Below are 24,863 nucleotides of genomic sequence, written 5' to 3'. Positions count from 1 at the left end.
GACCAAGCTGCACTTCATGTATGTGACACATGACTGCAGTAACAGCTCTATATTGTGTAGATGTTCGACAAGCCTGTGAGTTTGTGGCCTCAAAGAGATACAAATAATTTCAGTTGAATTTTGCTCTAACTCTGTCATGTCCCCACAGACCAGAGTGAGCTCCGAGCAGGAACACTTCCTCATTGTACCTTTTGGGCTTCTCTACAGTGAAGTGACTGCATCCAGTTTGGTAAGAATGTCCTTTCCCTCTTGGGCGTCATGACTGTATAGGTCACGTTACTTAATTAAACCCCTTCTAATCCTGTTAGACCAGGGGTGGGCAAACTTTTTGACTCGAGGGCCACAATGGGTTCTTAAACTGGACCGGAGGGCCGGAACAAAAGCATGGATGGAGTGTTTGTGTGAACTAATATAAATTCAAAGTAAACATCATTACATAAAAGGGTACGGTCTTTTTTTTTTTTAGTTTTATTCATTTCAAACGGGCCGGATCCGGCCCGCGGGCCGTAGTTTGCCCACGGCTGTGTTAGACATAGAAAACCTAAGGAAGAAGAGAAACTAGTGTTTTGTGTAATTAACTCAAAGAAAAACCTTTAAAAGTAGTTATAAACACTAACATTTGGTTTAAATAATTTTTAGTTAGGGTAATTGGAAGTCCTTTTGACATTGATAATTTTTGTTTTCTTATTTTCAGGTGAAAATCAATCTGCAAGGAGATGTTGTAGACCGTGGAAGCACTAACCTAGGAGTCAATCAAGCTGGCTTCACGCTGCACTCGGCGATCTATGCTGCGCGGCCGGACGTGAAGTGTGTGGTCCACATTCACACGCCGGCAGGGGCTGCGGTGAGTGGCCTCGCGCTCCCCCTGCAGTTTGTAGTTGTTTAGTGAGAGGCTCTGCACATTTCCCTGGAAGTGCCTCTTGTTGCAAATAAGTCCTTAGACCTAACTTAGTTGGATTAAAAATATATTTTTACTCACTAAGTTTGACTTTCTTAAAATACTTTTTTTCTTTTAAGGGGTCTGAAAATGCCCATTAGACTTCCATATTAGAAAGTTAGAGCGTGTTGACAGTGGAGGTCAGATTTCAGTGTGCTGAACTCTGTTGGGAAGTGCAGAAGGACAGCAGTAAACTTACAGAGCCTTTGAGAAGAGGGAAGGCAGTATGGGTGGTAAGTAAGGGTGCTGTGGGCTCAGGAAAGGGTTAGTGGGACTCGAGGGCCTGGAGGGTGCTGATGGGCTGTCGGGGAGGAGCCCCCGGAACCCAGGCTGCATCATGACTGGGGAAGTCAGAAGAAGGCAGGCAGTTGGGGCAGGAGGGCACAGTTGTGCCGGCTGTGGAGAGCAGGCCTCCAAGCCCACAGCCCCCCAGAGGCCTGCCCAGCCCATCACCCAGCTGTGTCCTGCTGTGTGCATGGGTCACCCTGACAAAGCCCAGACCTCTCGGATTGAAAATGAGCGTTCCAGTTGCAGGGACAGTCGTGTGAAAACGAAACACTGTCTAGAATTGGCTTTTTATCACCAGTCTCATACTTTAGTGACTTCATGGGCCTGTTTGTACAATAGATGATCTAATTGATTCAGTAATGCCGAATTTTAATATCTTTTTTAAATTTATTTTTTATTTTTGTTCATCCTCACCTGAGGATATTTTTCCATTGATTTTTAGAGAGAGTGGAAGGGAGGGGGAGAGACACAGAGAGAGAAACATTGATTGGTTGCCTCCTGCATGCCCCTTCTCCCCCCTCCTCCCCCTTGGCGCAGGAGGATCCAGCCTGCAACCGAGGTACATGCCCTTGACCAGAATCTAACCTGGGACCCTTCAGTCCGAGGGCTGATGCTGAGCCAAACTGGCTAGGGCTTGATTTTTAATCTCTTGATGTTTTAATGTCATGCATGTTGGTTTGTTTAGGTGAGTGAGTGACCTGGTTTATTTTACTTTGAATATGTGGTTCTTTATGTCAACATCAGTTTTATTAAGTATATCATTCTCTGAAGGATGTGATTTTTTCTTAAAACCGAAGAACCATTGGAGAGGTATCTTTGAGAATATGGCTATAAGCAGCTACCATGTAATTTGTTTCAAAAACTATCAAAAGTTTACTTTGTAAGGAAATTTCTTCTTGTAGGTAAGGAAATTTCTTAAAGCTGATACTGTGAAAGGAATTAAATATTATATTGCCTTTTTTGTGGTATTGTCTTTTTTACATATTTTTATTGGTTTTAGAGAGGAAGGGAGAGGGAGAGATAGAAACATCAATGACGAGAATCATTGATCAGCTGCCTCCTGCACGCCCCCTGCTGGGCATTGAGCCCACAACGCAGCCATGTGCTGACCAGGAATTGAACAACCACCTCCTGATTCATAGGTTGATGCTTAACCACTGAGCAACACCTGCAGGGTTTAGATTTTTTTTTTTTTTTTTACCTAAATAAATGTAAAGAAATTGTATAGTATAATTATCCTCAACTTTTACAAATTTGCTTTGATCTGATTTTCAGGTGTTTTGGTCCCACCTGCAGTCTAACCTGTGCACACAGCCTTAGAGCACTTGCCATGCTCTCTGGTGCATTCAGAGGAGGCCGTTGCCTGTCCTCATAGATCCGGGGCTCACTTGTCATCAAGTCTGAGCTCACAGAGCATTTAGCATCAGTGTGGAGAAATCCAGAAAGATGTGGGCTTCCTCTTGGGCTCTCCCAGCTTAGTGAGAGTCTGCATTTCTAACTGTGCATTGCACTAAGGCCCAGAGTAATTTTTTTTAAGCTCATGGGTTCATTTACTTCTGAGAAGAGAACAAAGTTAACTCTGTTCCCCTTTTGTATTTCTTCGAGGAAAGACTTTACCCTATCACCAGTCAGCGAGGGCTTTCGCTCAGTGTGACTGCTTGTTCTCCAGGTCTCTGCGATGAAATGTGGGCTCTTACCCATCTCCCCGGAGGCACTTTCCCTTGGAGAGGTGGCTTATCATGATTACCATGGGATTTTGGTTGATGAAGAGGAAAAGGTTTTAATCCAGAAAAATTTGGGTCCTAAAAGCAAGGTCAGTAGGCATGTAACCTGGCATTTAAATTATGGAGCGAAGAGGAGAGAGAGAAAGCATCAGTGTCTTTAGCTCCATGGAGCTCTCGTGTTCCTCTCAGGTCCTCATCCTCCGGAACCACGGGCTGGTGTCGGTCGGAGAGAGCGTCGAGGAGGCCTTCTACTACATCCACAACCTCGTGGTTGCATGTGAGATCCAGGTCGGTGCTGCGTGCCGTCTGCGGGGGGTCTCGGGTTTGCAGGCTCCCAGAACCTCTGATGCTGGTTGGCAGGGGGAGTCCTGGAGCAGTCTCTGCCAACTCTGAGCTCACGGATTTGGAAATCGAACAGGGCAGATGGCATTTCACTGATTTAGTTTGGCAAATGGTAGTTTCTTTTTATTTATGGAGTACTGTGGATACAGTGTGTGCCAACTCCTGTATCAGGTGCGTTACATATGTTATTACATGGGATTCATTTGACCCTCGTGGCATTCCTTCTGAAAAAACAGGTGCAGAGAGCTAGAAACTTGCCACAGTCTCACGGCCGTAAGTGCCACTTATGCCACTCGGTGGCAAGTGCTGCCCAGCCCCAAGTTTGTTCTCCTGACCTCGTCTGTGCAGCCATGCCTTCCTCCCCATTCTGCTGCTTATGCTCTTGAGAAGTATTTTACATTTCTCCTCCAAGTAGGTGGGCACAGTATTTTTTTCAGGCTAAAGAAAAACTTCTGAAAATAACCTTGTTTTTAAAAATTTATTATGGGTTTATGTATTCATTTAAAATATTTATTGATTTTGTGTGTGTGTGTGTGTGTGTGTGTGTGAGAGAGAGAGAGAGAGAGAGAGAGAGAGAGGTGGACTTGTTGTTCCACTTATTTATGTATTCGTTGGCTGATTCTTGTATGTGCCCTGACTGGGAATAGAACCCACCACCTTGGTGTATCGAGGTGATGCTCTAACCTACTGAGCTACCCGGCCAGGGCTGAACATAACGTGATTAGTCTATCACTGTCCATTCTACATCTCTCATTCTTACACTTAGGGGTTTGACATTTCTGTGTACGTGATTTCCCACAGTCACCTGTGCTCTCAGTAAGGAGCTCAGACTGTAATGTTTGCTTGTTTTGAAAAGGTTCGAACTCTGGCCAGTGCAGGAGGGCCAGACAACTTAGTCCTCCTGGATCCGGGGAAGTACAAAGCCAAATCCCGTTCCCCGGGGGCCCCGGCAGGGGAGAGCACCGCCTCGCCTCCCAAGTGGCTGATCGGTGAGCAGGAGTTTGAAGCCCTCATGCGGATGCTGGATAACCTGGTAAGGACGTGGCTACCACTGCGTGATAATGGTGTCCTTCTAAAGCTCAGGTGTGTGGGTGATTGGGCACCAGTGAGGTAGTGTTGTGGAGTTGCTGTCCTCATGCAGCATCTGAGCGCTTGCTCCTGAAGAATCACCCAGCAGCACGTCTAAGCTAAATCACCGTAAAGTAGAGTGAGAACTTCTTTGTTTTTTAAAGATAATCTTGTTGGGGCCCCGTGGGGACAGAAGCACGGACACGGCCTGCTCTACTGCAGGCTGCTGGGTAACCAGCTCTGGGCGGAGGGCGGCTCCGCGCCTTCCTCCCACACTCACGCTCTGCAGGGGGCTTTGAAAGCAGGCGGCAAGGATTTTTGTTGTTGGTGTTAACAGGAAGTTCTAGCTGTTTGGAGGCCAATTACTGTTCCACAGACATTTGCTGCTGATTCACTGTGTGACTCGCCCTGACTGCAGGGGCCTGAGCCCAGACGCAATGGGGCAGGGGCGGGGGGTGCTCTGGTGTGATAGGGGTTCTGCGTGGACATGGCAGGATGTGGTCCACTAGTATGTGGGGTTTCAGTGAGGGCCTTCATCCTTTTTCACAGATCAGGGAGAACACTTTAGGTAGAAGATGGCACTTGGAAATGACCTCAAAGGACAGGTAGAAACGCGACAGGCTGAGCTGGGCGAAGGTGGGCATCACGGCAGAGGCTGCAGCAGCACTGAAGAGAGCCGTGGGGATGGGAACGTGCCTCCAGGTCCGCCTCTGCCTTTGACACGGTCTGTAATTACTCAGAACAAGTCTGTAGGGTCGGAGCCGCCACATTGTAAGGCAGATGGCTCTGAGGGGCCCTTTCATGCTGCACTGTCACCTCTCAGATGCCCTTCCTACTGGTGGGCATGAGGACCTGTCCTGCCGTGTGGGACAAGGGGCGCTGGGAAGGGCTACAGTCCTTGTGTGGGTGTGGCTGCTCTGGAGGGCGGCACCGGCCCCACTGGGACACCGTGCAGCCTCACTTAAGACGGTCTGACCTTTGGAAGAGGCTGCAGATGGGACGGGTGGCTGCAAGAGGGTTACCTTTCCTGAAGATTTTGGAAAACAAAGAATTCATGGATCTGATTCAGGGTGTGCCCAGGGGCTGTGTCCACAAGAGTGGGTTTGGTCAGTGAGGGAGCAGTGGGCAGAGTCTTCCTTAACTTCTGAATTCAGTGCTTGGTGAAGATGGTTTGCACTAACTGACCATCTGCTCTTAAGCCTGTAGCCATGAACAGGACACGGCTCTTGCCCTAGTCAGGGAGGTGCAGCCCAGCACTGCGCTCTGCGCCCTGGCAGCACGCCGAGAGCTGCAGGCAGAGACGCATGGGCCAGGGTTGGTCAGGGAAGCAGGATGGAACCGCTCACCGAGGAGATGGAAGGATGTTGGAGTCAGGCGGAGACCAGGGGTGCGCAGCCTCAGGAAAGGCAGCTGGAGAGGGCTGGAGCGCGGGGCAGCGGTGGCCCAGGTGGCAGCATCGGAGTCAGACACCCCCCGGGGCTGGGGTGGCCCAGTCCTATCGCCCTTCTCTCCTCCTGGCAAACACTTGGACGTTTCACTCTCTTGTGCCTAAAAGTAAGTGGAGAGCAGGAGAGAGGACAAGAATGAAGAACAGCAGCCACCCATCTTGTGCACTCGGTACATTCTGGAAAATGGAGAAGAAAATCTACATTGGGCAGTAACTCTGATTTGATAGGGGAGGAAGCTAGAGGATGAGAGGATGAGCTGTGGACCATTCAGCACCGCAAGGCTTTCAGTGGCTTCTTATGGGCGGATCTGTGACTGTTTCTGATAGTAGCAGGCCCTGTGCTTTATAAGAAATAAACTGGACAGCGACCACTGATCACAGTCCAGGATTCAGTTAGCATCCTCATCAGTCGTATGTTTGCGAGTCATTGAATAGGTTAGAGAGCAGCTAGAGATCCTCACACTGTGAGTTCATTTCAGCACACACAGAAGAAATGCTAAATCCCACAAAATCAAGATACAGTGCCAGTTTCTCAAGGAAGAAAGGAATCCATTTTTTTTTCTTAAATGTTTTTATTGACTTTAGGGAGAGAGGTAGAAACATCGATGAGAGAGAAGCATCAACATTGATCAGCTGCTTCTGCACGCCCCCGACTAGGGATCAAGCCCACAACCCAGGCATGTGTCCTGACTGGGAATCGAACTGGTGACCTCCTGGTGCGTGGGTCGATGCTCAGTCACTGAGCCACACCAGCCAGGCAGGAATCCATATTTTTAACTAAGCCATATAATAGGTCTGAGGTCTGTGTATTGCCTCTAATTTTGGTTTCACGGCATTTAAAGGGAAGAATAAAGACCAAACCCACATGCTGGGAGGGTAGAATTGTGTGGAGGCCTGGTGGTTTATCCCGAGGCCTGGAGATTCCTCCGTCCTGGCTGTCCGAGCAAGAGGACGTGTGAATGAGTAAGCACGGTGTTCCTCCGAAGACCGTCTTCCTGGCTGAGTCATCGTATTAGCCTCAGCCGAGCGTGAGCATCTCTGAGCGGGAAATGGCAGTGCATCGCCTCTTCCCAAGGACTGATGAGGAGGCAGCAGCAGCGCAGGGATTACTGCCGTCCTTTTCTTAACGTGTTAAAGGATGGTTGGTAATGAAGGTGGCCCCGCACAGGGAAGCAGCACCCACAGGGAGGGGAATCCCTGGACTGAGGAAGTGCATGTTTCTGGCGTATCGGCCAGCGGCGCAGGCCCGCCTCGTGACCACCCTGCACTCCTTGCAGCCCCAACGCTCTGGCTCCCCGTGAAGCGGCCGGGAAGGACTTGGTCCAGATGCGAGGCTGTGGGTCCGCAGTGCAGGGGCAGCTGAGCTCACAGGCTGCCAGCAGTCAGGGGTCAGCTGGGCCGGGTTCTTGGCAGGCTCAGCGGGGGGAGGCCCCCCTGCCAGGCTCTCAGGTGGTGGTCAGAGTCCATTTTCTTCCATCTGTGGTGGCCATGGCAGCTTGCTTCCTCAGACCGTAATGCACAGAGAGTCAGGATGGGCACCACACTCATCTAACGCATCCTATCACTTTGCCAGTTCCACTGGTGAGAAGCCAGTCACAGGGCTCGTCCACAGTCCAGCAGGGAGGGCACTTCAGGAGGTGGGGCCATGCGCATCACCAAGCTACGCCCGGACAGGAGGGCTGATACCCACCCTTGCCTCGGGGATGCTGCCTGTGGGGCCAGCAAACAGGCTGGTCCTGCACGGGGGTGAGGCAAGGGCGGGGGGAGGGGGGCGGACGGCAGGTGCTGGCATAGAGGCGAGAGTTAGGGGCACTTTTCACAGCAGAGTGAATGGCTACGAGGCAGAGTCAGGGTTGAACTGAGTGTGAAGTTAGTGTCAGTGGGACAGTCATCTGCCAGAACCAGTCACCATGAGGCGTGCTTGTTTGGTCCTCCCTGGAGTTTATCAGGCGTCTAAACTGTGACCTCAGCATTCGGTAGGTTGATGAGTAAAGTCTGTATTGTCGCCAACAGCAAGTAAGCCAGGTTTTTTACAATTTTAAACTTTTTATTGAAATACAGTAAACAGGAGAGTGTACCTATTTAAGTATTCAGTTTATTAGTTTAAAAAACTGGGTGGAATCAACACCCAATCAAAAACCAGCACCAGCACCTCAGAAGGCCCGTCCCCTCTGAGAGTCACTCCGCCCAAGGGTGACGCCACCCAGCCTCGTAATGGGATCAGGCAGCACCCCCTTTCCCGTTGGTGTCTCACTCGGCATCATCCTCAGGTTCACTGGGGCAGAGAGTTCTTCTTGTGCTGCTTCCCAGTCCATGGTGAGCACGCCTCACGCCCCTGCTGACGGACTTCTGATTGGTTCCAGTGGGGGCTGTTAGCAGTGGGGCTGCTGTCGGCTTGCAGAGCCTTTGTTTTGGTGAACGTCTTCGCCTTTAGGTTGGGCTTGTACTTGGGGTGCAGCCTCTGAGGGATCCCACACAGCGTTCCCCGAGGAGCTCTGTGTTGAGACATGGACTAGTGACTGTCTTTCACTCTCTTGGTCTCTAGGGTTACAGAACTGGCTACCCTTACCGATACCCAGCTCTGAGAGAGAAGTCTAAGAAATACAGCGACGTGGAGGCTCCTGCTAGCGTCACAGGTTACTCCTTTGCTAGTGACGGTGATTCGGGCACTTGCTCTCCTCTCAGACACAGTTTTCAGAAGCAGCAACGAGAGAAGACAAGATGGCTGAACTCTGGCCGGGGTGACGATGCCTCTGAGGAAGGGCAGAACGGAAGCAGCCCCAAGTCGAAGACTAAGGTGTGGACGAACATTACACACGATCACGTGAAACCCTTGCTGCAGTCTCTCTCGTCCGGTGTCTGCGTGCCAAGCTGTATTACCAACTGCTTGGTCTGTGCCTACCTTACTGTTCCTAGTTAGATGATGTAGAGCAAGTGGGGCAGCTGGGGCTTCGGAGGCTTTGGGAACCAGCCCTGCGACCCTGACTGAAGGCGAGCCTTCCCTTTCACCTTCTGTATTTGAACCAGTACTACTGTCTGCTCGAAACTGCTTAAGATACTGACCTGACCCCCCCAGTGACTGCCTCTTTACCTAGTGCGTCCGTAGCCAAAGGTCCAACTAACATGTGTATTAACCTAAACCCAGGAGCTGCCGGCAAACTCACACTGTCCTCAAGGAACCTTACTACTTCACGCACCAAAAGGCAGTTCAGTCATAGCCTGTTGTTCAGTGTTGTGAATGCCGGTGGTTTCAGTAAGTCACTAACTGTTCTTTAACGTCTCGAGTGTTTTCTTAAGCAGTTTCTCCTCTGGGTCCCGGCCTGCTCTCGGCCGGCCAGGTCCTCCTCGTTAGCCTCCCCTGCTCTGTCCCAAAGCCTCCGAACGCTCTCAGCAGCTGCCTCCTGCATGGACTGTGCATGTGAGTAGACCGCCATCGCGGAGTCTTCTGACTCCTGCCGGGGGCGGCATGACCCCAGTGCAGCGCAGGCCACCGCGGGCACCAGCGACAGAGGGTTGCTGCCAACGTGCTTCACGCCCGTGTTCACCGGCCCTGAGCCGCCCTCAGGTCCCGGCCCTCAGCCGCCTTCGTGAAGACGGTTCACGGCCCCTCACCGAGCCTGGGACAGCCGTGCTCCTGCGGTGGAGTCCTGCGCGCACACGGAAGCGGGCACAGACCCACCGCTGCACGGCTGGTCTGTAGCGCCGGCGAGACGGGCCCAGACTCGGGGCCCCCAGGCAGCAAACGGGTTCCCTCATAACGCTCTTACTTCGTAGACGTGTCGAAAGAGAGGCCTGTCTCCAGGTGGCTGGCGTTTTCCTGGTGCACAGTTGGTGAGAGCCTCTGTGCCCCTGAGCCGACATGCCGCCCACGTGGGCAGAGGCCCAGTGCTGAGCCCGGCCTCCTCTCCTTCTCGCCCCCGGTCCCCCCTCCTTCCCCTCTGTCCCTCTCTCCCTTTTTTTCTTTTCTCGTGGCCTTTGTTTCGTTTTTATTGATGTTGCTTGTTCAGGGGAGTGGGCCCGAACGACTCCGCTGCCGTCAGTACATGTGCCGGAGGCTGTGCCGAGTTTTCCCGAAGTGTGTGTGTGGCAGCAGCTTTGAGCTACATGTACTCTTAGCGTGAAAAAGTGTGAAGTGAGTCGGGCGTGTTAGTCAGTGTGGTGTGGAGGGAGGCCCTGGGCAGCATTGCGATGTGTTTCTTGTTCTGGATTGACACCCGTGCCTGCGCCCAGGTGGGTATATTCGCTTACAGTAATAGTGTCACGCTCCTGAGGTTGCCGTTTTCCTGTTTTGACTGGAAATTATCTTTAATGAAAGGCTGGAGTTGTTTAATCTGAAGATGCCGTCAGTGAGTACCTCCCAGGCACGCCCGTCGCGCTCCCCGCAGTGGCTGAGCATCCGCTCCCCTGGCTTTCTCCAAGTCTTACGGTTACGGCTCTCTTAGTGCCTCTTGAAAACACCCTGAAAAGAATAACATTTGCTCTCGGAGGTGGGCTTGTTTTAACACTCAGCGCCTCCTCATCCTCCGAATTACAATGTGATGAAAATGGTCATATTTGATTGGAAATTCAAAAAAAAAGTGAAAGGCGCAGGGTGCTGGCAGTGTGCCCGCTGCCTAAGACGGCCTTCTAGTAAGGATCCCAGCGCTCCGAGCTCCTGTGGGATATTTTTGTAACACTCAGAGTATGAAGTTATATAAAATATTCGACATCACCAAACCTTCCCCAGGTGCCTAAGCGTTCATTCTGCGATTTTCTTGGGTTGAAATAGCTGTGCAAACAGTGCATTCTGACGCTGTAGTTTATTTTAATGCAGCACTTTGGTGATGCCCACTCTTGCCTTCCAATGCGAGTCTTCCCTCCCTCTGGGTAGCACATCACATTGCTTTCCATGACCCTGTCATCTCATGCTTCCAGCTGGCTTTGGTGTTGACGATGCTCAGAGCGGTGAACCAATGTGCTCTGAAGGGTCCCCACTGGCTAGTCTGCGGGAGTTAGGGGCTCAGCTCTGTTGCCAGTCCATGTCAGACCCCACATTTCAGCGGGGCTTTCTCAGTGGCTCTGGCCGGTCGTCACGACTCTGGCCTCCGCCATTCCTGGTTTCGGTCTGGACATGCTCCTGCCCCCTCCAGCCGCTGCGGTGGCACAGGGTGTGGTCATTGGTTCATCCTCTGTGACGCTCAGTGCATGACCAGATGTGAGGTCAGTTGGATAGATGGGGTGCTTGCTGCCACCTGTTGCCGTCCCAATTCTGACATTTTAACTCTCCTTGATATTACAGTGGACTAAAGAGGATGGACATAGAACTTCCACCTCTGCTGTCCCTAACCTGTTTGTTCCATTGAACACAAACCCGAAAGAGGTCCAGGAGATGAGGAACAAGGTGCGTACTCGTGTGCGGGAGGCGGAGGCTGCAGTGGGTGGACGGGGTGTTGGCTGCTGCAGGGCAGAGAGCGCGTGCATGGGTTGAGGACTTCTGCTGCCCCGTGACTGCAGCTGCGGCCCCTCTGTGCACTTGTGCTGTGCACCTGTGGCCCGTGAGCAGCAGGCAGGGCTGCAGTCTGCAGAGCCTTCACCCTGGACTGTTCACAGTGTCCCGGTAAGAGGGACACGTAGGGAGTGTGTCCTCAAGTGAGTGAGCGCTTGCCCACGTCACTAGAAGGGGAAGGACGTAGGAATGGGCCCTTCCTCCCTTCAGACCCAGGCAGTACCGAGCGGGCGAGGTGTGGGCATGCTGCTGATGTGTTCCTCCTGTTGCCATCCTCAGATCCGAGAGCAGAACCTGCAGGACATTAAGACGGCTGGCCCCCAGTCGCAGGTGTTGTGTGGTGTAGTGATGGACAGAAGCCTCGTCCAGGTGAGAACTGGGAATTGGTCCTGTTACTCTTACGCAGTCTTTGTGAAAACCCTTCATGATGAGAAATCACAGGCACTTTTCCCTGAGTTGTAGGCCAAGCACGAGCATGCCCGGGGCGTGTCCCCGCCAGCGCTCGGTGCAGTGCATGCCTGTGCGGGTGGCACGGTGCCCGGGGACCCACCGCCCAGTCCGAGTGCTGCACACCATGTAAAGTGCTGGCCTCCGGGGCTCGGCGGGCTTATTCCCGTCCACGTGGCTGCCTGCGGCAGGGCGCTGCTTGGTGCCTGTCTGTGGCCACGGTGACCCGCGTTTCTATAAAGGGACAGTGCCTGGGCCCCTTGAAGGTAATCGTGTCCGTAGTTGCCTCTGAAACCGCACACGTTAACTGCAGGGTAGGTGACTGTCGCCGCCTCTTCTGACTGGTCAGGTGTGGTCCTGGTCCTGGGGACTGGGCTTGCACGTGGCGGTGCCACCCCCGCTGCCTTCCTGGCGACGCCGCCGTCCCTGCTGCATGCCCTCAGCGGCGCCACCCTGTGCGCTCAGTACTTCAGGCTGGGCCTGGGGCTCTGCTGACTCAGTTTACTGTTGCAGGACGCACCCCTGTCTGACTGCACGGAGACAATCGAAGGGCTCGAGCTCACAGAGCAGACCTTTAGTCCAGCTAAATCTCTCCCTGTTAGAAAGGTACTCCTCCTGCCCGTAGTTACTGTCGGCTCACGCTGCCTCCTGCCTGCCTGTCCCCACCTGCCTGCTCCTGCCGGCATTGTCCCGGTCACGACGGAGCCGCACACGGGCTCTAGCTCCTTGGTGAGAGGACAGAGGGTGCCGTCCTGCCTGCCCTGGGCTGTAGGGGAGCCCTGGCTGGGAGGAGTGGATGCGTCTCCGCATCATGACAGTGCTTTTCAGAGGTTCTGCATGTGACTCTGTTAGTGCGGATGCTTCCGTGCGACCTGCTCCCTTTGCCTGCTCAGCTGTGACCGAAAACATAAGGAACGTGCAATGGGGGGTGCGATTGAAAGACATCCTTTCAGGGGAGCGGGAAGTAAAGCAAGGCGGTCTCTTGTCAGCCCTGGTTGAGGAAATGTATTTATTTTGACCTTAAAAATCCTAGATTTTTTTAATGTTGCAAGGGGGCAAAGACTTGTGAAAATTGGAAACCCCAAATTACCATTCTCCGTGTACCTGCATACCTAAAGTGCTCAGTAGGTGGAAATCCACCCTATGTCCCGTGCCAGGTGGAGGCTCGCCTATTCTAAGCTTTGAGGCGCTGAGGGCAGAGGGTGAGGCCTCAGGTGTTCGCCCTATGTCCAGAGGAAATGTGTCTCAGTTACACTCCTCCAGTGAGTGCAGGTGTCATCTAGTCACGCCCCAGGAGCCAGAGAGAAGGAGGCTTGCACCAAGGGCTCTGTCTTCCTGTCTGGAACCCTCGCCAACGGCATTATTTTTGCGTATTTATGTATTGTTTCAGTGGGTCCTGTTTTCCCTTGTGCAGCGACCATTCTTGGAGGAGCCCCGCAGAGCATGGGAGAGATGGCCTCCTGCCCCACTGGCTTGTGTTTCATGCTTCCATCCCATGTGACCTTAGTTTCTCGTTCTTTTCTCTCAGGTGTGTGTAGGTGTGTGAAGTCCATGAGCCCCGGGGGCTTATGGAGCAGAGCAGGTTTGGACAAGCCCTCTGGCTTAGATTGCATTTAGTGGTTCCTGTTTGTGTCGTTAGGGCTGCCTGCCTGGAAGGGAGACCGTCTGCTGTGTTAAGGCTGCTGCTCTGGCAGTTCCTCGTCCGTCGCAGTTCTGTTTGGCTCTGTCCAGCAGTGCTCAGACTTGGGGGTGCATCCCAGTTCCCTGTGAGGATGCGTCATGGAGCGTAGCCAGGGGCCCCTCCAATGGCTGTGCGAGTGGGGTTCCTGGCCAGTCGCATGTCCTCTGCAAGTCCGAGCACCAGACTAGACCCTGTGAGCGCCATGTCCAGGCAGGATCGGCAGAGAAAGCCACTCGGCACCGAGCCCAGTGAGGCGGTGCCCTGTGCAGGTTCCTGGCCAGCTTCTGTTTTCCCCGCCCCCTCTTCCGGGCGCTCACATTCGCAGCCTTGCTCTTTCCCGTGACAGCATGTTTCGTTTTGATGTGAGAATGTGCTTTGACTCCTCCGATGTCCTTGACTGGGGTGGTTGCCACGTCTTGGTGTGTGGACCACAAAGCACAGACCACGGTGCTCCTAGAGGTGGCGCTGCTCACTGGCAAGTTGACCCTCTTGAGCAAGTGAAAAGGACTGTGTGTCAATGTCCTAAAAACGTCCTCTTCCCCGTAAGGCACGCGTGCAGAGACTCGCTTCCCGGTCAAGAGCTTGAGGAACGGGCGTTTGGGACTAAGGAAGTTGGGGCTTTTCTGGAAGGACTTTCTTTTGCTTCCATCTCTCCTTTGTCTTCTGGCAGAAGAAGGATCAGCGAGTTGCCAGCCACACCCCGTGCTCCGGTGCCCAAAGGGACAGGAAGCCCAGCCAGGGCTCTCTTGACTCAGCACTGTGCAGCCAGCGTGTGGCTGGATGTCACTCTGCCACCTGGATTTGGTTCCCAGTGAACCGAGTCCTTAGAGACGGTGTGAAGATTTGCACTTAGTCCTGTCCTGCTGCCCAGGTGTACAGCCCAGATTTGCTGCTCGGCCGCACCTGTGTGCACTGGGTGGTAAGCACCTAGTGTGTGCAGGCCCAGCACTAAGATGTACATTTAGCCCTGGCCTGGTGGCTCAGTAGCTGGAGCACCCGCTTGCACGTACGGGTTCAATTCCCTGGATTGCAGGTTCGTTTCTCAACCTTGGTCAGGGCACCTCTCTCATCAATTTTTCTCTCTCTCTCTTCCCCTCCCTCCCTTCCTTCCACTCTCTCTGAAAATCAGTGGGAAAAAGTATCCTTGGGTGAGGATTAACAAAAAAAAGAATATAAATTCAAATCTGTGTAGATTTTTCAGATGAAAATCTGATGCCTCAGCCCAGTGCCAGGAGGAACAGGCTTAGAGCCCTGGTGGGGCCAAACGGGAGGAGCGCAACAAGCGCCCCGACATGGGCTGCTGGAGGGAGCTGCCCCTTCAGCCCCGACTTCTCTGGCTGCCCCCCACAGGGCCTGTCTGTCTCTGCGGCTCAGGCATCGCTCTTTTCCTAGCTCCAGCTTGGCCCTCACTGAGGAGGGAGCCCCTGCCAGTGTGGCGGGAACCAGCTGTGTGGCACCGAGGGCAGGTGGCCTGGACAGGAAGGATCTCTGTGGCAGTTTCTGGTTTTGTTTTCCCTTTACTGATTGTGAACATTGGACTGAAATGAGTGACAGTGTTTCTCTCCAAGCTCACATCACCTTCCTGTCTCACTGGCAGTGCTACCAGGACGCACAGGCACCAGCCAGGTTGCGTAGATGATAGCGTCCGTGCTCTGTGGGCCTCAGGGGCCCGCCCAGCAGGCTCCTCTTGAAGATGGTAACAGGCCTGTGGACAGGAAAGGGCGTGTCTCGGGCCAAGGGTCCAAGTGGCAGAGGAGGACCTGAGTCCCCGTCTTGGCCAGGCAGGGCTGCTTCTGAAGGAAAAGCTGGTGGCGTTGGGTCAGGCTGGTCAGAAAGAGGGCTAACCGACTCCCAGGTCATCCTGAACCTGATGACAGGTTGATAACAGGCTGCTGACTCCAGCAGGCCCTTTCCTCTGTCCCGGGGCCTGTGTCACTGTCAGTGTCAGTCCTGGAGTGCTCCAGGCACTCTACCCAGCTCATGGGACTGGGCCACTCAGCCCAGGTCCCCTGGCCTCGGTCTGGCTCTGTGTCCAGTGCCCATTGCAGGGACGCTGACTGCCTCTGACGCTCGCCCCTCGCTGAGGAGAGCACAGGTGGACCGGCAGGCGTGAAAGTGATGTTGGATTCTCCTGTTTTCAGTTACTTTTGGAAGCTCTCATTAAGTACTGGGCATGTGCATGAGTTCCGGTTAGTTTTCTCCAAGGTGAACATCGGGGAGCATTTGGGGCTGACTAGGCTGAGCGGGGCACAGAGCTGTGCCGGGCAAGGGATGTGCGGTGGCGTCACACTCAGCCCGCTGGCTCCCGCCCTCCGGGGCCTGCCCGCCTCCTCCTGGCAGATGGGGCTGGTCTGTGGCCACTCGGTGCTTCACAGGCTTTGCTTTCTTTTCTCTCCTACAAATTCTGTTTTCCAAATTCCCCAGACAAATGCTGGTGCCTGGGGACATTTTCTTCTCAAGGTCAAAAGAACAGAACCTGCCTGTGCTCCTAGAATGGAAGCAGGTCTCTCCTGCCTGACCTGAGTGTTGTGATCTGTGCATTTCCTCTTCCCGCCTGTCAGTGAGGACATGGGCTTGTCCTCGAGGTGCTCTGTGCGCTCCATCTGCACTTTGCTGCCTTTGCTTCTGAAACCTGAGGGCTTTCTAGGGTTCTTTTCTCCTGTTACATGTATTTTGTTGCATCAAAATCGTGTGTCTCTGTCTTCTGCCCCTGAAGGCTGTAGCTCAGCCTAACCCTCAGGGATGTCTTTGTGCCCCTGGAGAGCTGCCCCGCCCCACCCTGCCTGCAGCCTGGCCGGGGAGGAGGAAGTCCTGGGGCAGGGCTTCTGCAGACCCAGCACCTCTTCTGTCTGCAGGGGGAGCTGGTGACAGCCTCCAAGGCCATCATTGAGAAGGAGTACCAGCCCCACGTCATCGTGAGCACCACAGGCCCCAACCCCTTCAACACGCTCACTGACCGTGAGCTGGAGGAGTACCGCAGGGAGGTGGAGCGCAAGCACAGGGGTCCCCCAGGTGAGTGCTCACGGCGAGGCCCAGGCGCCAGGGCAGGTTCTGCGTGGGCAGGTCCGCAGGTGAGCGCCTCTGTCCTCCAGGCCTTTGGTGAAGGGCAGCGTGCTCCTCAGCACATGCTTCCTCCCTCCTCACTCAGGCTAGTCCCAGAGGGAGTAGGTTCCGACTCCCCTGGGAGGGCTCTGGTGCGGGCTCATGGCGGCATCTCACCACGCCCTCTCACCTCTGCCACCTGCAGAGAGTCTGGACGAGACTGGAGAGCAGAAAGACAGTCCTCCAGAGCCCCCTGCTGCCCCCTGCTCCCCCGTCAAGCTGGAGGAAGGTGAGTCCTGGGCGGGGGCGGGCGAGGCTGCCCCAGTGCGGGAGGGCGCATGGCACTGTGTGGATGGGTGTCCACAGCGGGGCTGGGGGAGTGGGCTGCGTGTTCTGTCCAATGGAAGGAGTGGCAGCTGACACTAGTGAGGACGTGTGCCTTTGCGTGGGAACCAGCACAGCTCGTGCTGGGTGCTTCTGGGCCCAGTCTCTTGCGCTCCTGTTTTGGCCTTGTCCTGGGAAACCTGAGGCCAAACAGATTTGTTAGTGAGATGTCACAGGTGGGAGGACAGCCTTCAGGGATCGGAACCCACTTCATTGATGATGTCAGTTTTGCCCTCTTTACACACTTCCTAAACCTTCCTGTGCTCGATTCCACCTCTGGAAACGTCCTCTGTGGTGTCTGAGCTACAGGATGTCATTTGACTGCCATGTTATCAGTCCATGCAGAGCACTGGCCTCCGTCGGCCTCTCAGACCACCCACCGCATGTCTGTGGCGTGTGGCTTGCGTGTCTGTCCCTCGGTCTTATACATCATGCTTCCCATGTCTGTCGGGAGCCTGTGCCTCTGTGTCCACAAGAATGGCTCGGCCATTCTCCTCCTGTACCTGGTGCTGTGACTGAATGCGTAGATTCTCTCCCTGTGCTTTTCTCTTCTTGTGGCTGCGTGGCAAGCAGGAGGATGTGCTAAGGAGTACCTGTTACCATAGTAAGTACTGCCGGCTTCCCTGCGCTTCCTCATTCTGCTGCTTTGTTGCTTACTACGTTTTGTTTTCTGTTTAATCAAAATAAAAACATTGTCTTGGCCCCCCGCCCCCCTTTTGTACCCAGTCCTTCATTGTGGGCAGTGGCCTTCCCGGAAGGGGTTCGGTCACCTGGGAGCTGCAGTGGGCAGCCTGCCCTCGGGGCTCCCAGGGGCCACACAGCGGTGCTCAGAGCTCTGGGTCTCGTGAGTGCCAGGAGGGCAGACAGTCTAGACGAGGCTCAGGCAGGTGGGGCTGCCACCTGCTGCATGCAGTTGCATGTGTTTGAACCTCTGCTTAAGCTTCATGCTTAAGCTTAACGTGAGGGGGGCAGAAGAGCGACATTTGGGCTATTTTTAAAATATGTATATTTTTATTGATGTCAGAGAGGAAGGGAGAGGGAGAGAGAGATAGAAACATCAGTGATGAGAGAGAATCATGGATCGGCTGCTTCCTGCACACCCCCCACTGGGGATTGAGCCTGCAACCCGGGCATGTGCCCTTGACCTGAATCAAACTGGGGACCCTTCAGTCTGCAGGCTGACTCTCTATCCACTGAGCCACCTCGGCCAGGGCAGTGCTGTTTTTTAGTAGGACATTTGATCCAATGATAAAGGTTCCCCTGGGCACCCACAGGCCACCTCTGCCCGCTTTGCAGACATGCCTCACTTCCCCCTGCCCCGGCCGTGATCCCGGGCAGGCACCTCCCAGGCCCAGCCCTCAGTGTTTGTCCCCTGCACTTGGCTCGCCTCCCGTCGCCTCCCGAGGTTCGGCTGACTGTTGATGTATGAGCAGGTTTGGTGCTCCTAACCTGCCAGTCGCTCGTAACCTCGTAGGCTGTTTTTAGAAAATCTGCTCACCTGGTCTCCTCCACCCCAACCTGGAGATGGGAATCTTCCCCACAGACCAGCCCTCAGGCTCCTGAAGACAAGTTACATTCCGTACTTTGCTTCCCGATGGTTAAACGGCTTGCTTTGCCCCTCTCCCTGCCTGATGGTTCATGTCTTCCTCTAAACTAGGCTTAGTTTATTTGATGCTGATGCACGAGGTCGAGAGTTATTAACTTGTGCGTCCATGGGCTGCCATGTTTTCCGTGGCTCCCTTGGGGGAAACCAGGTGTGTGGACCCAAATGTAGGCTTAATTTCAGGGCTACTGAGGTGCCCTAGGGGCCTAGAGCAAACCTCGTCTCAAGGGTGTCAGGAGGACACTGCACTGAAAATGTCCCCTGCTCGCAGGGCACGCTTCCAGGAGAGGGCGCCGGACCCCCCCCCCTGCACCCTCCCTCCTTAAGATGGAGTCTGTGTTTGGTACAATGGGCTCCATCCAGCCTTGAAGCAGTGACACGATTTAAAGTTCCTAATCCTTGTCTTGGTAGAAGGCCCTGGTGTCCTTACAGTGGCAGTTTCTGTGCAGGGCGCTGCCCACCTTGAGGTCCCTCTCTGAGGGCTGGGCAGTTGCCCTTTAACCCCGTCTCTCCTACCCGCCCACTAGACCTGCAAGATGCTGTTTTTGGAGACGACAGTGATGCTGCCACCTTTAAGCCCACTCTCCCTGACCTGTCCCCCGATGAGCCTTCAGAAGCGCCTGGCTTCCCGACATTGGACAAGGAGGAGGACGAGGGGCTGGGCGAAGCCCGTGGCCCTTCCAGCCCCGCCAGGCCCTCCACGGTGGCCAGTCCTGAGCCGGCCCCGGGCCCGGCGGCTGAAGAAGCCCCCTCCCCGGCTGCTGAGGGGGCTGCTGCAGACCCAGGCAGCGATGGGTCTCCCGGCAAGTCCCCTTCCAAAAAGAAGAAGAAGTTCCGCACCCCCTCCTTCCTGAAGAAGAGCAAGAAGAAGAGCGACTCCTGAAGGCCCGTCCTGCACACACCGCTGTCTCGTGTTGTCTCCCTGTGTCGTGGAATGCAAAGCCCCCTCCACGTAGCTAGCGCTCCCCGCCGCCCAAGCCCGTGTAGGCCAGAGCTCGCCTCCTGTGCTCCCACGGCCTCCCCTGGCGCCCGGGCCTCACCTCAGGTCGAGGGAGGCTTGGCTCTGTGTCCACCTCTGTGCCCGTCTGTCTGCTCCTCGGGTCCTTCCCTGGGGCGTCCAGGCAGGGTTCTGGCTGCACAGTCAGAGGCCCTGCCGGCTCTGGCCCTGACCTCTCTTGCTCTCCTTCTGTCATCCAGTAACCCACGCTCCGTCCCTGCTAGGCTCCCCTCCCCCCAGGTCTCAGGTGACTGACTCAGACTCCTAGCTTCCTGCTGGCCTTATCTGCTCAGCGATCTCACTTTGTCCATAAACACAAAGCCCTGGTCCTGTGCAAACACCCGTGCCTGCCAGCGGCCAGGGCGCTGTGGTGGCCTCAGAGAGGCGGCGTGGGGACCCCGCAGCAGACTGGCCTGTACACCCTTGCAACCTATGCATGGTTACCCGGTCACCCCACGGCAGCACCCGATCCAGGGCTCAGTCTTATCACTGGGGTCTCTCCAGGCCTGTCCTGGGGAGGGCATCTCAGTGAGGAGAAGTCTTTTCTAGCATTCTCTTTGGTGTATTGATAGTTCTACGTTGCTGTGAACGGGAACAGCGACGCTCGCTTTGTTTCTCTAGGCCTGCCTGCCGCGGAGCACCGCGCACCTGTGTGGGGGCAGGTTTCAGAGCAGGGTCTGCCCTTCCCTGAACTCAGCCTGAGTTCAAGGCGGAAGTCGGCCCTGGTGGCCCCCGCTGGTCCCGAGCCCGAGCCGGCACTCATGGAGCTAATTGCTCTCGCTCACCTGCACTCACCTCCACCCCCTGGGAGGCAGCAGGGAGCTGCTGGCTGGCAGCTGGCCACGTGGGCTCCTCGAGGGCGCCCGTTCCAGGAGCTGCTGGGTGCCAGCCTGCCCGCCCCAGACAGGCCCCTGGGGAGGCGGGAGGGCCGCGGTGGATCTGGAGCTGGACGTGGGCTCAGGTCCCCAAAACCGAGCACCCACGCAGGACGGAGGCCGGCTGCATGGCGCTGACCTCCGCTGGGAGCTAACTGGCGAGCAGCTGCTTCTGTGTCCATTTGTTGCCAAGTGTGTCCCGCCTCCCCACCGCCCTCCTTGCGTTAACAGACTCTTCCCTGACCCTCCCTCTGCCCCACACACGCGATGACTAATTCACTTTTGTAGTTTCTTTTAACTCTTTGTATCACAACATGAAGTCTAGCCACAGACAGGGACACAGGCTCAGGAGGGCAGGCCCTGTGTCCTTTCTTCATTGTAACATGTTTTACTCACAAATAAAGTTCTTCAAGCTGTATCCTGTCTGAACCTGGGGAGCGGTTTTACATTTTAATCCCTTTTCTTTTTCTTTAAAATAGGACTTCCAGGAGTTTGTCTCGTCCCCAAAGTGTCTCATTTCTTGAGACACCATTTGCCACTTTGAACTGGGAGGACGTTCTAACCCAGAGCTGCCCTGCCCCTCCAGCCTGTTCCTCCCTGGGGCTGCTGGGCACGGCCCTCGGACCGCTGAGTCCCGTGTCCTCTCCAGTCAGTGGACCCTGGAGTCAGCCTGGCTGGGGCTGAGCAGGCAGGTGGGGCCACGATCTGTGACGGGGACAGCCCAGCAGAAGGCTCCCTCCTCCATCTGCCAGGTGTCACCTGCCAGTGCTGACCCTCTGGGAGGGTCCTGCACCCAACTCCACCCTCCCCACGTGCAGGAGGGAACCGCGTGTGGTCAGTGGAGCTGCTGCTGCGGGGGCCTGGGGCCCCAGGGTGTGGTGGAGGCTGAGGGACGCCGTGTACTGGGAGGAGGCACTTGGTATAAAACAGCTGCTTTATTTTGTCATCCAGACGCCTGGCTGATAGCCTGTTCTCCACAGAGTGAAAAACAAGCAAGCCGGAAGCCTGGAAAGATCTGGAATCCCTGATCCTGCTCTGTGGGCACCAGGCAGGGCCGTCCAGTCCAGCAGGAGGAGGGCTGCGAGCGCCCCCTGGGCTGCAGGCCCCAGCATTCCTGTCTGGGCCCCAGGAGGAAGGGAGGAGTCGGGCCAGCAGGCGGGGTGGCCTCTGACTTCCTGCCTCAGCTCCTCCGGCCTGGGCTGGGCTGGGCTGGCTCTGCTACTCCGCCTTGAGTGTCTGTGCTGGAGGCCGCAGGGGCCGCAGGAGGAGGAAGGGGAGCAGGAAGAGCCCCGAGCACACGGTGAAGCAGGCCGGGGCGCCCGTCAGCCAGTACACTGGAGGGAGAGACAGCCAAGTGATGACGTGGGCCCACCACACCCTGCCCGCACCCGCCCCAAGTGGCCAGAACGGAGGAGGCAAGAGCAGATGCAGGCCGCTGAGGGAGGCCCCCATCAGGGTCCAGCAGCCCCCGAGGCCTGGCTCCCCAGGGCACATCACGTGCTGTCCCACAGCCTCACCTGAGGCGGCCACCATGGGCCCCAATGCCCTGGCCAGGGCACCCAGGCTCCGCAGCGTGCCCATGACTGTGCCCTTCTGCCCAGGCGAGCCTGTAGGGAAGAAGGGGCCCTCAGGTGCCTGCTGGCTGCTCCGCCCCCCCCTCCCCCCCTCCGGTGGCCTTGGTTAGGAAGGGCTTCTCACCATAGCCGGCGACCACGGAGGACAGACAGGGCACCACAACAGCGGCAGCTGATGGGGGACATGAGCGAGGCACCGTCACCCCAGAGGAGAGAGGGGGCTCGTGACCTGGAGGGATCTGTGGCCACCAGCCCCCGCCGTGCCCCTCTGGCCCTGGCAGGTTCACTCACCAAAGGAGTAGAGCAGCAGCCCCAGGCCCAGCACAGGCAGCGAGCGCCCCCAGCCGATGAGGAGGAAGGCGGGGACCAGCAGCAGGATGGCCTGCAGCGGGACACAGTGGACCTCAGGCCCCACTCCTGCTTCCAGCAGAGCTCAGGAGACCACCCCCCACCCCCTCCAGGGGCGCCCCATACCCGTTTCACAGCTGCAATTTCCCCGCCGGGGCTAATCCGCCGGGCATAGGTGCCCTGGATGGTGGCCATGGTGAGGCCGATGAAGAAAAACATCTTTCCCTGCTGCAGGCTGGGAGGGCGGGAACCTTAGCGCCCCAGCCCTGCTGGCCGGCTGCGCCCCTGCTCTGCCAAGCGGAGCCAGGGGACTTGCTGACAACCCCTGCCTGCCCCAGGTTCCTAGGCTGGGCCCGGGGGATGGGGAAAGGGCAGGGCGTCCCTGGGTGGGGTCCCTGTAGGGCCCGCACTCCCACCTGCTGAACTGGAAGCGCTGGTGTGTGAGGAAGCTCAGCGTGTATTCCAGGCCCGAGAATAGGAAGAGGTAGAGGAAGTAGACCAGGCCCAGGCGGCGCAGGTGGCTGAGCCCTGGGGGGCAGCGGGGCAAGGGCATGAGGGGTCCACCGCCCAACAGCAGCTGGTGGAGCTCCACCCTCATGAGGGGCCACTCCTTACTGTCTCCAGTGGGCGGGTCCTGGCCATGGGCCACAGCGGAGAAGCGCAGCAGGGCCAAGGGACTGAGCAGGTCGGCAGCAGCTCGGAAGCCCAGGGTGAGGGAGGGTGCCTGGAGGGGGCAGAACTGGAGAGGCTACTGGAGGCCTGGGGGGCAGCCCGGGGAGGGGCATGACCAGCCGCCTGGCCTCCATCCCACCTACCAGGCCTCAGAGGCAGGGGCTGGGAAGCATAGGGACCCCAGGAGGCACTGTGTCCCCAAGAGCCTCCGGGCACCAGGAGAGGGCTGTCTGGCCTCCCCTGGCACCCAGGACTGGGCACCTGCGACAGGCTCCCTACATGCCCAGGGAACCTAACCCTCGGAACCTGTAGGTGGTTTCTGGGTTCCTCCGTACCCGCTTCTCTGGGGGCAGTGTCTCCGGCAGGAAGCAGAAGAGAAATAGCAGGTCTGAGACAGCGAAGAGCAGGGCGAGCCAGGGTGCCATCCACAAAGGGAGGCAGGCGCCCAGCATGGGGCCCAGCGTGAAGCCCAGTGAGAAGGCCACTCCGATGACTGCCTGGGGAGAAGCCACCTGAGTCAGGAGGGCGACCAGGCCCCGGAGCCCCTCCGGGCCCTCGACCCCCAGCCCGTGCACCCACCATGCCTCTGCTTCGGGCAGTCGGAGAGCCCAGGTCGGCAACGATGGCCGTGGAGAGACTGACGTTCCCCTTGCTGATGCCGCCAATCACCCTGGAGGCCAGGAAGGCGGCGAAGCTCTCCGAGGCAGCCCACACAGCGTAAGAGGTGGCCAGACCTGCCTGCCTCGGGGCAGGAGCCAAGGGTAGGCGCGGTCACTTCAGGCCAGGAGGGGCTGACTGGGGCCACCAGCACCCCTGGGTCCCTGCCCTGTCTGCAGCACCCAAGGGCCCTTGTGTCCCCAACGTCCGCTGGGTGGCAGAAACGGCTCTGGGCCAGCCTGGCTTAGACACAGGAGCTGCTGGCCCCTCAGGTACCACCCCAGGGGCACCCGTACCAGGGACAGCAGCATCACTGGGCGCCTCCCCAGGCAGTCAGAGACGGCCCCTGTGAGCGGTGCCCCGAGGAACTGCAGGACTGAGAAGATTGAGCCAATCAGACCTGAAGGAGACAGAAGTCAGGGTCACCACACCTCAGTCTCCATCCCAAGGGTCTGCTCACCTGGCCCGGCACTCCCAGGCCATGGACCTCAAAGCCAAGGTGGCTATGACAGAGTGGACACAGAGGGAGCAGATGGTGCCCAGGAGTAAGGAGGTGTGAGGAGTAAGGAGGACCTGGATGATGGGAGGTCGGGGAGGGAAGGGGGGGGGGGCCAGGAAGATAGGACCAGGGGCTCCCAGCATGGGGCTCAGGGCCACACCTCCGAACAGGACGCTGTTGTATCTCTTCTCTGCGGGCACCCCGATGGCTGCAGCAAACCAGTCCACCCCTCGCTGCCAGGAGCCATAGAGAGGGTCCTGGGGGGCAGGAAGCATGAGAGCCGGGGGAGTGGGCACCCACCTGGGGGTCAGGCTTGGGGGTGGAGGGGTGAGGAGGGCTCACATGTGCACGGCCGTGGCTCTCCAGCAGCCCGGGCAGCAGGGGCAGCAGCAGAGTGAAGGCCAGGAGGTCCAGCAGGAGGCCCAGGAAGACCACAGTGACCACGCGGGTCTCGGACGCCGGCTGCTGGCGGATGGGTGGGTGCGGAGTGCAGCTCCCACCAGCTCCCCAGCCCATGATGGGGGCGCTCCGATCCTTCCTGGCCGGTGGGGGAGGGGGGCGGGTCTGCACAGCACCTCTGGTTACGGCAGCCCAGACGTCTACCCTACCGAGGGGGAAACTGAGTCCTCCTGCTCCTTTCAGGCCCCCAACACCCTAGTGAGCACCCTAAAGGGAGTGCCTGCCCACCCTGCTGGGGGGCGCCCATCACCACAGACGGGGTCCCTGGTGCGCCCTCCCCAGACCCCGGGATGCAGCAAACTCGGCAGCGGAGGTTGCGCAAGGAAACCGCAGC

At 56.7% G+C, this 24,863-nt stretch overlaps 2 protein-coding genes across 10 annotated transcripts in view; one reads left to right on the top strand and one right to left on the bottom strand.

Moving 5' to 3' along the window:
- ADD1 (adducin 1 (alpha)) overlaps positions 1–20,738 on the top strand; it is a 45,269-nt gene extending 24,531 nt beyond the window's left edge. Inside the window, exons 5-17 of one of the 9 annotated variants that reach the window (XM_014533473.1) lie at positions 149–229; positions 695–844; positions 2,895–3,038; positions 3,139–3,237; positions 4,148–4,324; positions 8,352–8,696; positions 11,085–11,186; positions 11,571–11,660; positions 12,252–12,344; positions 16,275–16,431; positions 16,667–16,750; positions 17,419–17,449; positions 18,976–19,067. In XM_014533473.1, coding sequence (XP_014388959.1) covers positions 149–229; positions 695–844; positions 2,895–3,038; positions 3,139–3,237; positions 4,148–4,324; positions 8,352–8,696; positions 11,085–11,186; positions 11,571–11,660; positions 12,252–12,344; positions 16,275–16,431; positions 16,667–16,750; positions 17,419–17,449; position 18,976 — 1,554 coding nt within the window. In that variant the 3' untranslated portion in view covers positions 18,977–19,067. Of the gene's footprint in view, positions 1–148; positions 230–694; positions 845–2,894; positions 3,039–3,138; positions 3,238–4,147; positions 4,325–8,351; positions 8,697–11,084; positions 11,187–11,570; positions 11,661–12,251; positions 12,345–16,274; positions 16,432–16,666; positions 16,751–17,415; positions 17,451–18,975 lie in introns of those variants that run through there. The other 8 variants (XM_014533472.1, XM_014533470.1, XM_005886430.2 and 5 more) reach the window with 8 other exon arrangements.
- Positions 20,739–21,236: 498 nt separating this feature from the next.
- On the bottom strand, positions 21,237–24,820 carry MFSD10 (major facilitator superfamily domain containing 10). Its single transcript, XM_005886427.2, has 12 exons — positions 24,413–24,820; positions 24,231–24,327; positions 23,868–23,971; positions 23,494–23,652; positions 23,250–23,411; positions 22,858–22,966; positions 22,659–22,770; positions 22,369–22,477; positions 22,186–22,276; positions 22,019–22,066; positions 21,838–21,927; positions 21,237–21,654 (listed from the first exon to the last, which is right to left on the bottom strand). Exons 1-12 carry the CDS (start codon positions 24,584–24,586, stop codon positions 21,539–21,541), a joined length of 1,371 nt encoding a protein of 456 aa, XP_005886489.1. The 5' UTR covers positions 24,587–24,820; the 3' UTR covers positions 21,237–21,538.
- Positions 24,821–24,863: the final 43 nt, after the last annotated feature.

Source organism: Myotis brandtii, unplaced genomic scaffold (assembly GCF_000412655.1).
Source record: "Myotis brandtii unplaced genomic scaffold, ASM41265v1 scaffold986, whole genome shotgun sequence".
Classification (NCBI taxonomy): Eukaryota; Metazoa; Chordata; class Mammalia; order Chiroptera; family Vespertilionidae; genus Myotis; species Myotis brandtii.
The sequence above is the reverse complement of the archived record's forward strand: the minus strand, read 5'-3'. Positions and strand labels throughout refer to the sequence as shown.

Excerpts from the sequence above, each read along its gene's own strand:
- MFSD10 (XM_005886427.2), bottom strand. The coding sequence starts at position 24,586 with ATGGGCTGGGGAGCTGGTGGGAGCTGCACTCCGCACCCACCCATCCGC. Across the intron at positions 22,067-22,185 it reads GCTGCTGCTCTACTCCTTTG|CTGCCGCTGTTGTGGTGCCC; the intron begins GTGAGTGAACCT and ends GTCCCCCATCAG. Across the intron at positions 21,928-22,018 it reads CTCCGTGGTCGCCGGCTATG|GCTCGCCTGGGCAGAAGGGC; the intron begins GTGAGAAGCCCT and ends TCTTCCCTACAG.